This window comes from Bombyx mori, chromosome 13, assembly GCF_030269925.1.
Source record: "Bombyx mori chromosome 13, ASM3026992v2".
Lineage (NCBI taxonomy): Eukaryota > Metazoa > Arthropoda > Insecta > Lepidoptera > Bombycidae > Bombyx > Bombyx mori.
This window is the reverse complement of record NC_085119.1, coordinates 9,043,745-9,058,404: the sequence shown is the minus strand read 5'-3', so window position 1 is coordinate 9,058,404 and position 14,660 is coordinate 9,043,745. Positions and strand designations below refer to the sequence as shown.

General features: G+C 36.9%; 1 protein-coding gene across 13 annotated transcripts in view; it reads left to right on the top strand.

Moving 5' to 3' along the window:
* Positions 1 to 14,660, top strand: part of LOC101747124 (MAP kinase-activating death domain protein) — a 45,112-nt gene that overhangs the window by 23,386 nt on the left and 7,066 nt on the right. For 9 of the 13 annotated variants that reach the window (XM_062671792.1, XM_062671799.1, XM_062671798.1 and 6 more), the window contains 14 exons: positions 524 to 695; positions 1,445 to 1,632; positions 2,295 to 2,453; positions 2,763 to 3,030; positions 3,816 to 3,943; positions 5,367 to 5,492; positions 6,835 to 6,994; positions 7,074 to 7,411; positions 8,217 to 8,358; positions 9,297 to 9,424; positions 10,130 to 10,255; positions 11,361 to 11,402; positions 14,366 to 14,438; positions 14,515 to 14,561. In XM_062671792.1, the coding sequence (XP_062527776.1) occupies positions 524 to 695; positions 1,445 to 1,632; positions 2,295 to 2,453; positions 2,763 to 3,030; positions 3,816 to 3,943; positions 5,367 to 5,492; positions 6,835 to 6,994; positions 7,074 to 7,411; positions 8,217 to 8,358; positions 9,297 to 9,424; positions 10,130 to 10,255; positions 11,361 to 11,402; positions 14,366 to 14,438; positions 14,515 to 14,561 (2,097 nt within the window). Of the gene's footprint in view, positions 1 to 523; positions 696 to 1,444; positions 1,633 to 2,294; positions 2,454 to 2,762; positions 3,031 to 3,815; positions 3,944 to 5,366; positions 5,493 to 6,834; positions 6,995 to 7,073; positions 7,412 to 8,216; positions 8,359 to 9,296; positions 9,425 to 10,129; positions 10,256 to 11,360; positions 11,403 to 14,365; positions 14,439 to 14,514; positions 14,566 to 14,660 lie in introns of all 13 variants that reach the window. The other 4 variants (XR_009974686.1, XM_062671802.1, XM_062671797.1 and 1 more) reach the window with 2 other exon arrangements.

Genomic DNA, 14,660 nt, shown 5'->3' with positions numbered 1-14,660 from the left:
CCTGCCTATTCCTGCCGTGAAGCAGTAATGCGTTTCGGTTTGAAGGGTGGGGCAGCCGTTGTAACTATACTTGAGACCTTAGAACTTTTATATCAAGGTGATTGGCGCATTTACGTTGTAGATGTCCATGGGCTCCAGTAACCACTTAACACCAGGTGGGCTGTGAGCTCGTTCACCCATCTAAGCAATAAAAAAAACCCGTTCGTTTCTTGTTGCGCTGGTCCTTCATTGGTGTCGAAGAAGTCAACTATCCATTATGTGATATCGTCTCCATTTAATAAACAATGACTTAGTATTATATTAGCAACTGAGGCAACGGTAGCAACTAAGAGGATTAATTGGAAACAAATGATTAGTAGTAGATGGTAGACTTTGTAAACGTACGAAATTTTGTGAACTTTTAAATTGAAGCCTTAAGGTTGAGGTAAGGGAGCATTTTTCGCGCTAATGCGTTCAAATAGGGGCTTAACAGCTTAATAGGGGCAAGTGTAAGCTAATAATTGATATAATTTTATCATCACAGGGCGACAGTCAGGAATCACCTAACAACGGCGCTCGTCGCGATTCGACTGCTTTACAAACAACCAATTTGCTAACTGCGACTCACAGAGACTTCTTCTCAAACATCAGCTCCGATCTTAACGGCTTAGCCGCTTCCACCTCGAGCATGTTTAGTGACTTCTTCGGTAGTAAAGGTGAGATTCATAAAACTTGTTTCGTATTGCTGGATACGCAGGCTAACTAACTAGACTAGACTAGACTAACTAACAGGCAGTAGTTACCGTCTTTATTGGATATTAACAATGTTAGGTGCACAGCCAAGCCTTTGCATACCTTTTTTTTTTCATTAATAAGAAATAATGATATTAATTCGTTAAGTTGCTAACTCATAACCAGTGGTCGGAGTAGGTAGATTGATTTTGTATACTTGTATCAAGATATTATAATATGGACATGCCATTTTATACACAAATGATTATTTTTTTAAATTAAAAAAATATATTTTTAATCCTGATCGGATACAATTTCTATATTTATGAGATAAATTAACAAAAAGCCCTGTATAAGTTTTGTCTCATACTGACAAGCGTCATTTCTTATTCAACAGAAAGGGACAAAATATGGTGTAACTATTCCAAGGTGTTTTTGTATGAAATAAAATACTGATTTTTTCACCATTAGCTAGCACTGGTAGCGTAGATTAATATTATTAATAAGTTTTTCACCTTAAACACAAATTCATGCTAATTTCTAAATTCCGGAACAAATATCACAATAAATATGAATTTCCTGTATTTTGGAGGCATATCCATATTATCCTCTACATTTGACGTCAACGACCTTAAATCAATCTACCTGCTCTCCGGCCTCTACTCATAGCCTATGAAATTATTCACGTCTAGTGTGGAACTAAGATTTAAAAAATCTGTCATTGTCCTTCCAGGAAAACAAGCGAAACCAACGGAGGGTTCGTACGGAGGGTCCACGGCGACTTTCGGTCCGTTTTCGCAGGGCGGGCGCGGCCTCGTGCAGCGCTCGCCGCTCATACGTCACGCGCCGCCCTCTGCGCCGCCCGCACCCACGCTCGCACGCCACACGCCCAATACCGAGAACCAAGCCTTCCTTAATGATGTGAGATATACTGACTGATAAACTAGACGCCACGTCACCGCAAGGGCAGTGGACGACTTGACATCAAGAGCATGCTAGATACAGGCCCCTTGTGGAAATCTACGAGGAAAACCTATAATCAGCAGTGGGCGTTAAAAGATTAATGCAACGATGACTCCCACTAATAACAATTTAATCAATAAAAACACGTAAACAAATAACACTTCTCTCGCTCTGCAATTAAACCTCCAGAAAATAAAATAAAACTTCATATTATTAACAATATTCTAATTTACACACTGGCAACATCGAGTTTTGTAGGGTCATATTTATTCTTTCTTAAAATGTTACAAAATTATTGCATGTCGGTACCATCTCGGTAAGAATGGAAGTAGAGGAAAAGATTCCAGACTCACGTAATATCAAAACAGTAAACGAGGCAGCTAATATGAAACTAAAATAATGCTCATTTCAGTTTCGGAAGCGGTCATTGACACCGATAATCGCCTTGTCGATCTACTTGATAGGGGAATTTTATGATCATATTTTGTTCTTGGCTCCCATGTGTAAATCTAGTAAGAAAATCTTAGCTTCGCACTCGAAACGTTTAAATGTCTCTAAAGTACACCCCAAAGCTATAATGATACGATTGATTTTGGACTTTATACCGACGTTGTTTTCAGCTTATACAACATGTGCTAGAAGGCGAAGGCGTAGGTTGGTTGAAATTAAATCGACTAAAGAAGCTAATGGAAGATGAATCATACAGAAACATGGTGCTCAGCAAACTGAACAGAAATTTCAACAGAAAATCTACGCCTTGTGATAAAGTCGATGATGTGGTGAGCAATCACTTTTTTGTACCTTCAAAAATTTTTTAATGAATATTTTGTTTATAAGTTTTACAGTTACAGGTACAGTTACATTTTTTTGTTTTTAACGGTGACGTGTAATGATTGCATAAGAATAAATAATATCAATTTGATAAGTGCGAGAAATTACCGTCGCCATATCCTACTAAGCCCATATGACTTAATTAATCTTTCCTATGAAGGACTGTTCTCTCACATTATTATAGGATATTATATTAAACGTCCCTATCAGTTGTAAAAAATAAGGTATTTTTACTAATATAAAAAAAATTATAACAGTTCATCAGCAAGCCCGTGTGGAAAGGGATGTTGAAAGTTCTTCAAGCCGTCGTTCACGGTCTGGAGTACACGTATTCTAACTTTGGGCTCGGCGGCATGGCGTCCGTGTTCCAACTGGCTGAGATGGCGCACACGCACTACTGGAGCCGCGAGCTGGCGGGGCTCGAGCACGGCGGAATGGCCGGCTCCGCGCTCTCCGAACATTACCCGCGACACGATCTTGACACTCCTTCCTCGCAACCTTCTTCCAGAAAGAGCTCGCAGACAGGTAATCCTCGGGATATTCGAAAAACTACTTGGGTGAAATTGTGAGATTGGACAAATCAAATCAAAAAAAAATTATTCAACATAAATGAAAGTACATACTTGTTGAACGTCAAAAAGAACTACCGCCTATTCACAAAAACTAGCCTCCGTCCTGAGAAGAACTGGCAAGAAACTCAGCGGGCATGTCTTTTTTTTATCATTAGTTTTTTTTTTAGTGTTTTTTTTTTAAATATTCATTTTTACAATGAGTATTACATTTACAGTTTAGATTGGCAACACAGCTAAAATTGGGGAACTTGTAATTTAACGCCTTCTTGGGTCTCTTACGAGTGTGGGCCACAATTATACATTTCACACTGTGGGCCGAGAAATCATAAGACTACTACACCTAGCGTTCGCCCGATGGTCTAAACTCAATTCTAATCTTGGATTTTAATTCATTTTACATACTACAGTTTTCGTATTAGGGTTACCTAAATTATTTTCTTGTAAATCTTAGGAAAAACAAAGCTTGGAAAAGTTTATTAAAAATATGTATATTCGTTCAAGGAGAAAAACCGTTTTGTCACCGCCTATTTTGATATCTTTAATCAATATTATAACATATTATGCCTTAGAAATTCCAGAAACTTTTTCGCTTGAAAAAATATATGTAAATCAGTGAGTGCTGTAGCAGTACTGTTAATAAAGTTTTAATATTTGGATCATATCGATCATATCCTTTACCACCACCTCTACTACATTATGGCCATTTTATTATATCTATAATACCGTTTTGTTGTACAGAGGTTCCTGTTGTGAACTATCCAGAAGTAGACTCATCAGAGGCGCAAAGCACCACAGAAATGTTCAAAGATATGTTGAATCAAAAACGAAATCTACTTTTCAGTAAACTCACTTCATTCGATTCTGATGTAAGTTTATTAATCATTTGCCAATTAAATTATACTATTAATGTTGTAGGATCGTGCATGGTGATGGCCTAATATACCTATATATTAAATGTGTAATTAAATATCACTGTCAGTATAAGTACAAGTATACCTAACTATATAATGTATAAATGAATTCTTCTTGAGCATGATAACGCAGTGATTGATTATTTAAAGTGTGTTTTAAGGCTATGTACCTCTCAAATTGTAGAATTGTTGTCGTGTTACTCGTAACTCAGTATTATCTTATTGGTCTGCTTATTCAAAACCTTATCAAAAAAGACTAAACTAAATTTGCGTTATTACTTGCGGAATAAAAAATAAAAAATCTACGCACACGAATGAAGCCATTACCCAGTTGATGTTGTCAATTGTTTTTATTTACTTATTAGTACACTAAGAAGTTTCAGCATGTTGGGTCGTGTAACTTATTGATACGTAACATAAGCTATTAAAATATTGATAATTTACGATTAGTATTTACTATAAATTTTCATAGCATCACAATAGTTAAGGAGCAAAAAAAATGCAAAACTTAACTTTTACTTTAGAGGCTTATTTAAATTATTCATTGTTTTGAAATCGGGTAAACTGTACAATGATTGGCGCTCTAATGCAATAGTATATATATCATTATATCATAGCAACATTACTTATGTCATAAGCTGATTTTTCTCGTCTCCTTTATCCAGCCTGTTTCATCATGATGAGAAATGATCTACTCTAGTTGATGGTTGATTAATGTTTTGTTTATTGAAAGCAAAAACCTATGGAAGTGTAAAAAAATGAAAGCCGCGTGTTAAAGTAATTCTTTAAATCGGTTACGAAAATTCTGAGATGTTAGCGTTCATAGTTATTCGACGAGTTTTTCTGCGTCTATTCTCACAGACCGAGTGGAGAATTTGTATGGCGCAATGGAAAATTTACTTCATTACTAATTAAAAAGTGGTCCTGGTTTATTACGAAATTCAAACGCTTTGTAGCCAGATTTTAAATATTTTGTCGTTGATAAGCTGTTTTTTAGTTAGCTTCTTGAGGAGGCAATAAAAATAATTATACGGATTGACCCTTTCGTTGTCATATATTTTGATTCTTATTATCAATACCATTTCACCCAAAGAAATTCGGAACGAATTGGGTTTTTAAACATGAGAACGAATTAATGAATTTTCATTTTCAAAAGCTTGATGTCGTCACTGTGTGAATATATTTTAATATATATTATATGTTAATATATTTTACTACACACAATATAATTAAATTGTATTAAGCTCTTCAGTTTTAGAATCTAGTAAGAGTGCCAATTATAGTATGCTTTACCCTACTTAAAAGAAATATGACCGAAGATAATGTAGTTAAAGTGATGATTACGAGGGGTATAGGCGGTTGTTTGTGTGCGTGGCAGGCGGCGCCTTCCTCGGAGTGCTCCGCCGATGAGAGTGGCTCGATCACAACCAACCGAGCCAATCTCTTCGATCATCGCGCCTCCTTTAAGTCCAACCTATCTGACACTGACGTCATGCTCCTCGATGTAAGTCCTCGTGCCTGTAGCTGGCTTGCATAGCATGCTGTGCGCTTGATCTGCTTTATTAACTTAACCCACATCGTGGCTTGATTATTCACTATGAATATTAATTATATTTGAAGTGGTTATTTGAAGTCGTCGTAAACTAAAGGATAAGAAGTCCGGTGCATTCGTGTTGAGCGATGCACCGGTATTCGAATCTCAGGCGGGTATAAATTTTTATAATGAAATACGTACTCAACAAATGTTCACGATTGACTTCCACAGTGAAGGAATGACAACGTGTAATAAAAATCAAACCCGCCAAATTATAATTTGAGTAATTACTGGTGGTAGGACCTCTTGTGAGTCCGCGCGCCTGCCTATTTCTGCCCTGAAGCAGTAATGCGTTTCGGTTTGAAGGGTGGGCCAGCCGTTGTAACTATACTTGAGACCTTAGAACTTATATCTCAAGGTGAGTGGCGCATTTACGTTGTAGTTGTTTATGGGCTCCAGTAACCACTTAACACCACGTGGGCTCGTCCACCCATCTAAGCAATAAAATAAAAATATATTTGTTTTGGTCTCGTACGTTACGCGTGTGCGTTTATTTTCCTTACTTATTCGCTGCTAGGCTAAGGGCCTATCCCAAATTCTCGCCTAGGTGAGCTCACGGGCTCAACCTGAGAGAATTTGTTAGCACTAGCCCTAGCAAGAGCGTTGCTTCACTGAATCTACCACCGGATCGGAATCGCAACCCGCTGAGGACATCCGGCAAGAAACTCAGTAGGTTACAATATTATAATTAGCGAACACCATCCATAGTTTATGAGACTCCAATAATATAACTTAATTAGGTTTTACAATTGGAAGAATATTCTTGTTAGCTTCTTGAATAAATTTTGGTAACTAATAACAATAATAACAATCTTTGCTTTAACGAATATACCTAATTTGATGTCAACTTTATTTTGACAGACTAATAGGATACGAATATAGATTTTTTGTAATCTAAACAATGTTTTTTTACTTGAATTTTTCAAGCTACGATGTTTGTCACCTTTCATAGCATGTTAAGCTTTACATGTCAATTTTTTATTAGATTTAAAAACACCAATGTGCTGGACATTTCAGTAGTATAACCTTAATTCAAATATGTTCAGTTTAAATATTTATAGCTATTATAGTAACATTTTTGAAATACTTTATTACTATCATCTCTTAGTGGCGTATCAAGGAAATGCCCATATCATATTAGTAATCCAAAATTAGAAAAACTAAAATATTACATGCTGTCTTTGTTAAGAACGTGCGGAAAGATAAGGCAAATAATAAATAGCTTTGAAAGTGAAATAAATCTCGTGAACAGGCCGGGCGTGGGGCTGCTGCTAATAGCAAGCCTCGTGCTGCAAGTGTCTTTTCATCGAAGTCTTCGCTGAGCGGGTATCGACCTCCCGTAGGCGTCCCCGTAACTTCACCGCTCACTTCGCCTGACACAGCCCGGACATATCTTTACCAAGGATTAATTGGTATAGTTATCGTTCATCTTTATTTTACAAATCGCGAAGATTCAAAGTACAATTGATGCATTGTTGGTTTTTTTTTAAGGTAAAGAGAGATCTAATCTCTGGGATCAAATGCAATTCTGGGAAGACGCTTTCTTAGATGCCGTAAGCCAAGAACGCGACATGATCGGAATGGATCAAGGTGCAAATGAAATGATGGAGCGATATAAGTGCTTAAGCGAAACGGAACGAAAACGCCTCGAACACGAAGAGGACCGGTTATTGTCGACGGCGCTTTATAATTTGACCGCTGCAATGGTTTTGTTCGGCGTCGAACCTGATACGATCCGTAATAAGGTTCGACGTTTGCTTGCCAAAAGCCACATCGGGCTCATTTACAGCCAAGAAGTAAATCATCTGCTCGACGTGGTCCACACTTTGGTACGCTATTCAATCGTGTCACTTTTGTTTTTATTTTTTTATTAGCTTAAATAGAGGACGTGTTAACTACTACTCACTTGGACTACTGTAACTACACCGTCAATAGTCGTCACAACATGAATTCAACTGCCAACTGCCAAAGCATTAGGTCAAAATAGGATAGAGAGTCCTCAGCACCACTCATCATCAGATGGTCCATATGAACGTCTGTCTAAAGAACAATATATATAGGTATCGTAAAAATATGACTTTAATGTTGTGAAAGGATAGATATAAGAAAATAAAAAAAGCAAGATGGTGAAGACGATTGAGTGAGCGATGTGTAATAAAGCTGACAATTAATTTTTAATTATAATAATAGGGAATATTTGGTTTGAGAACAATAAAATTACAATTTAGTGCAGGGGCTCTCAAACTTGTTTTGTCTACTGCCCACTTTGAGTATAAATTATTTTTTATCGCCCCCGTTTTTTTACCTACTTAAAAACCACTATAGCAAGAGCTCAGTCTGTGTCTAAGAGTCATCCTAGATGTTATTACAAATCGCCTCCCAAGCCTTTACACAACGCCCCCATTTTTTTTCTGGGTCTCTTACCGCCCCGCTTTAGGCCTGCAGCGCTCACAAGGGGTCGTTATCGCCCACTTTAGGAAACGCTGATCTAGTAGATCTGTTTTATTTTATTCGCCACGATCCCAATCATGTGAGATTCGATGGCCAGGATTAGTGTTTCGCTACTTGTAATTTACGTAATCCATGATATCGTAGTACGTTGTATATTAGTGTTGTGCGTATATCCACATACAGCACGGCAACGAGATTTCGCTGAAGCCGTTGGGGTCGCGGCTGGCTAGGCGGGCTACGTTCACAGTACACGAGGCCGACGCGGCCGGCGACCTGCGCTTCATGGAGGTGCGCGACGACGGACTGGTGCTGCGCTCCACACAAGGTCACTGCCCTGGACCACTCTATCTAATTGAATATGCAATTTCGAAAAGGGCACATCTCTGAAAATGTAAAATGTTCAGGAAATGAAAAAAAACAGATTATTTTCTAAAGCAGTGTAAAATTTTAAATATTAGCTTTTGAGATATATTTTAGTGTTAATTAGCAATTGAAAATTACTGGAATTATTACAAAATGGGTGTAGGTAAGCCTCAAAACTACATGTATATGAAAAAACGTATTTGACAAAATATGCGACATGTGCCCTTTTCGAAATTGCATATTCATTTGGTTACTGGAGGTCGACATTACAAACTGAATGCTGTTGCCTCATTGTTGAACTGAATTAAACAAAAAAATAGTCAATAAGCTTTGGAAATTTGCACAAAAATTCATAATATTAGTACCTTTACCCTAAATAGGTACTTCTTCTGAGTCGGTCCCTTTGTTGCTGAAGGTCATATCTAATTTGAACCGTTGACCACTCGATGCACAATGCTTCCCCACGTCTTCCTGTCCTCGGTGGTCTTTATAGCCTCGGTTATTGGCAGGCCGGTGAGGGTCTTTACTAAATCAGACCAGCGGGTAAGTGAGCGTCCGCGTGATCATCTCCCGTCAACTTGACCAACTACCATCAGCTTCTCTAAGTTATCGGGGCCTCTACGAGTGATATATCCGAAATAAGTACATATCTAGTAATTCTCAGTACATTACAATGGTTAATGGAAGGCTACGAAAAAAATTGTTTTTAAATTGCGACACCTTAATGCTTTTGCACCATTAAGGCAAGACGAGCAGGTGCGTATCATATGCGTACACACCGTTCAACGGCTCTGCGTTCGTACTAACAACGATAATATTAAAACATATAAGATTGTCAAATTATGACATATCCAATGGATAACTCGAGGGACCTTTGTTTACCTCTAAATTTACTTACAGGAACCATAGTGGAACGTTGGTGGTACGAGCGACTAGTCAACATGACTTACAGCCCGAAAATCCGAGTTCTGTGCCTTTGGAGGAAAAACGGGGGCCAAACTCAACTCCACAAATATTACACTAAAAAGGTAAAAGATACCGCCATAGATGCAATTTGTCGACTGATAGATAATAATAGTACATTACATTTACGCACATGTGCACATGTGAGCCTAGTGTAGTAATACTTAGTAATTCTTATTAGGGATTAATTAAACATATGTTTAAAATAGCGGCGTTTAAAATTAAGTTTGCTCCATTCGTCTTTAAATTCTTTAACATCAACTTTGCGATGAGTCGTCCCCATTAGTTTTGAGACAATGAAAATCTGATGAAATTTTATTCTCGTAATTGCTTATGGAAATCTTCAAATTCATCTTGCTTTGTCGTCACTAAATTGATAAAGTAAACAATAAGTGGTGGCTAATCTATACTAATATTATAAAGCTGAAGAGTTTGTTTTTTTGAACGCGCTAATCTCAGGAACTACTGGTTCGATTTGAAAAATTCTTTCAGTGTTAGATAGCCCATTTATTGAGGAAGGCTTATAGGCTATATAACATCACGCTAAGATAAGAGCACCAATGAATGTTTCAAAATCGATGTTTAAACAGCTCCTTAGCATTCTATAATTCAAAAATATTTTCTTTCTACGTAAATGAAGTGGGGAGTAAAATTTAGGGTTATACCAAAGTAACTATTCCACGCGAACGGGGTCGCGGGCAAAAGTTAGTCTCGGATATTGAATCAGTTAATTCAGTGAAGTTTAATTCGATATACACGTATTACGACAGTGCAAGGCATTGTACTACTGCATCAAAGAGGCGATGGAGCGTAGCGGCCGGCGTCAGGATGCAGCTGAGCTAGGCGGGGAGTTCCCCGTGCAGGACTGTGCTACCGGCGAGGGCGGGCTCATACAGGTGCTCTGCCTTCATATTTGTACACAGACTGTAAAGTGTGCCGCAATGTAAAGCGTACAAATAATTTATCAGTACAATAATTTATTTTATTTGTTATGTATTTGTTATCTACGTATTTTGTATGTATTTGTATTTATGTATCTATGTATTTGTTTTGGCAATGTAATTAAAATCTACTGTTCATTTTACTCATGTCTACTGTAATTCTTTAAATTATCGCCATGTATTAACTTCATCACAGCTACGCACTTTTAAATCTTTCACTTCATCAACGAGAGTTAGCTGGAAGAGAATGCTTGCTTGGCGTTAAGTTCACCTTTGTACGAAATTTTTGTGTAATAAAGAATTTTCATTCATTCATTCATACAAAGTTCAGCTGGCAGAAACATACTGAAATACCATCACACTTCAACTATCACTACATAATATTAAATGGTACCTTAATTTTGATTAGGCATATTTATAAGGACTTTTTGCTATAACTAATTTTGTTTTTGTTTTATAACGCAGAATAACATAATCTTTTCGGATTCCGGAGAGACTACTTTTCCCTGTACATATGAAATTAGTGAAAATTGCAAAATCTTGAATATCTCTCGTGTACTGATGGAAAAAAAACAGCGATAAAATGATTTTCTGCCGCTTAAATAAGACTTAATTAATAACGTTGATAGAGTTAACGATTCACTAACACTTGTTTGGACAGGGAGTGATGTCGAGTTTAATACACAGAAATCACAAAAAATCTCACAGCTCATCTGATGTTACCAAAGACATAAAACGTTCACGTAAATTATATAATAACTTTGTTTTGAGATCTTTAAGAAATCATATAAATATCTAGTAGGTACATTCCTGAAGCAGTTGCCCTTGAGCTATTAGGTCTCCTTCAGAGGCGCTCAGGCAGCTGTTAGCAAATCCTACCCCTCCTGGCTGAACGCGTGCTCGCCCACGTGTCCTGGTGAAACTGGGAAGGCCTTAAGTCCACCAGTAATCCTTCCTAAATAATTAATACCTTCTTATTCAGAACTTTGCCTGATATTTCAATAAACGAATAATAGTTATACAAATAAAAAAAAAACATTTTATTATTGTTGTTTTCAAGGTGTGCATGGAAGGTGTCGGACTCCTCTTCCATCATAGCAAGGTATGTAGCTTGGGCTTATTCGTGTTCGTAACTTTTTTGTCAGCTTCTTTTCTCGTAAAATTAACTTATTAATAACAATAGTGTATGTACCAAATGTACCAAAACGGAGATAAATTCATAATAAAGAGGGTAGCGAGCTTTAATGAATACTTTTGGTATGTTCATTAGAATATGGCGTCAGGTAAGTTGTTTCAGTGTATACGCTTAATTTGGGAAAATTCGATTCGTCTGAGTGAAATATTCGTAGAAGGTCGTACAAGCAGTTGTATGACAATCTATTTACAACAGCGTCTGCGTTGTGCAGTGCTTCTTTGTCTCATTGTCAGTATTGTATCAGTGCCGTTAGCGCATTGTTATTATTCTAAAATTTACTTGAAGATTCAAATAGACCAGTAATAAAAAACAGCATTACATAGGTTTAGGTCTTCTTCTCTTAATAGTGCTATTTAAAGAATAGTTAAGAAGTATTTATTAGTGTTCTAGTTCCCAAATGTTTTAACCGACGTATTCTATTCAGATAAAAGTATATCTACCGGACGCAAGGACCTCTCAAAGTTTCCTATTTTTATTTATATATTTTATATCACATTTGATTCTAATGTATCAATAATTTTGATATTGTTATATCTTATATTCATGGTATTCCGGTAATTTTTCATCTAATTACATCTATTATAATATTATGAATGATGGCTTATTACCGCAGATGATGACCCAGTATATTTTGCCGTTGATTAATTAATTACCTTTCTCTATTAATGATTCGATGTAATAGTTTAGTTTTTTTTTACATTTTAAGATTAACTGTTGCCCATCTGATTTACGTATACTGGATACAATTTGTGCATGTGCTATTTGTCTGCAATCCCTCGTATCCGCTGAGTGCGTGGGCGCCAGAGCCGCAGCGTTCGCTCCGTAGGAACTTTTGAGATGGTCCTTGACACGCGCTCGGCCGCCCTCAACTAACTCTTATTTTTGTCTGTTTTACTCTCTCTGGACCGCCGACCCGCGCCGCTGCGCTGCAGGATTTCGAGGTACTCAGTGGTTCATTCACTAGTAATGGCTGGCTCTTACGATGATCGACCTTTTCGACCTTTATTGACCGAGCCACGTTAATCGTGCTCCGCCATTTTAGCGATGATCGTTCGAGGTCGTAGGGCTTTACTTGTAGTTTTGAGGCTTTCAGATTGTTTTTAGCCGTTGTTAGCGTTGTATTAGTTTTCCCGAGTGCGGCGAGCGCCAAAGCGCGCGGTCGTGCATGCACATAGATGCCCTTTGTTTATTATCTGTTTACGTCACCGCACCCGACAGCTTGCATTCTTTACGTGGATCGTCCGGCGAACGATCTTGTTATATTGTTGAGGCACGTATTGCCGATGTTCAATCGGTTCGTCCCCCGCGACCCGGAACCCGAACGGCGCGGCGTCACGTTAACGCAGTAGCGTAGCGGACGTAGCGCGTCACGAGGTCAGTCGTAGAGCATCGCCATCTCACAAGTTCTGGTGCGGCCGGCTGCCGCGTCCCGCCCCGCACGCCTGACCTCGCTAGCAGCACCCCCGTCCCCGCTTCACTATCCCAACACTATACGCTGCTACCATAGATTATAAGCACTTAAGCTGCTACTGTTGCTCCGCAAACGCGCGTGGACGTTTCTGGTTCATTATACAGGTAATTTCATTAAAAGGAATTACTAAAATTTTATATTTCACATAAAGTAGATTCTAATTAATTTTACATAGGTACTAATAAAATAACTAGTGCGCCAGAAAGTCCACGATCGGATAGCATGATTTTAAAGCATTGAATGTTTAAATATAGTTTTTAATTACATAATAATAATATGTAATTAACGATATATTAGGCATTAGATGTGAAAAATTGTAACTGAATTCACTTTTTTTTTATATCGCGTGCATGTGTTGCTACTTGCATCTATGAAACGTTAACCTAAATTATGTGTAAATGGATTTATAGTGTTATAAAAACGAGCTGCTAGTTAGCTTTTTTTAGTAAGGATAATTGACTAAAAATGTTTGGTAAAAACTGCCATTTTATTATCCTAGTAGCAATAAAATTAACAATACAAGTAAGTTAACACTAGTCAATTGCCCTTAAATAATCAAAGAACAGTATACATGTTATTAGTAGATATCTTGTTTAGATTTCTATAGTGTACTCGTCCGTCCTCCGTGACGACGAAAACTATAAAGTATTCGAAACGTTGAAAATAATTACATTAATATACGCAAGATTAAGCCGTAAATGTAGGTCTCATTATGACTATGACTCGCGCAAACTCAAGAAAATACTATGAGTGTTAATTATTATCAAACGTCATTGTAAAGTATTGCCAACTTTACAAATATTGTCCTTATATTTTTTTTTAAATAAAACTTTATTTTGCTTAAAAATTTAAAATACAAATATTTCCATGCTTAAAACTTTAACAGTGATTGTAGAACAATCCATATCTAAGGTATATAGAGTGTAAGCTTCTAAGTCAATCGATACCGAAAAGAGAATAACGTACTACTATAACATAAACGATAGAGAGTATGCGTTTGTTAAGCTTTGTAGCATATATGTATATATTTGTAGTTTTAGTCTAGTCTAAGTTTAGCACAATTTCACATTTTATAAACCCACAAACTAAATCGAAATCAATTTGCGGAAGCTCTCCCCCGCACAAGCCGTTGACCCCGTACGTTAGCTAGTTTTGACTGTGTTAGAATGGCTGTCGTTAAAAAAAAAGCCAAATGCATTTTAAAGCTAACATATCACGAATCACTAGTACCATCAACTTTCTTTGTATTTTTATTTAAGCACCGATGCATGTCAATGTCGTTTCGTAAGAAGATAAAAATATAGTTTTTTTTTGAATCAATGAGAAAATAATATTTGTTATTAAAGAAATGAAAATAACGTAATTGAGATTAAAATTTAAAACATTTTTGAATTTTCAGTTCTTTGTACGGCTGGATCATATTAGAAAATGCTTCACTCAAAATGGCGGCATTTTCGTTTTAGAAGAATTCAGTAAGTTTAAATTTATTTTGTAGTCGATTTTGATATGATTAAAATGATACTAAAACAATCTGTTTTGATTTTACAGATCCAAAGACGAGACAAATAATTCAACGAAAATATAAATCTATAATGGCAAGTATTTTAATTTGAGACAGTTTTCTATAAGTATTAGGTTTAGCTCGAAATATATTCTATGCGAGTCCATTCGTGGGATAACAGTGTTTTTACAAT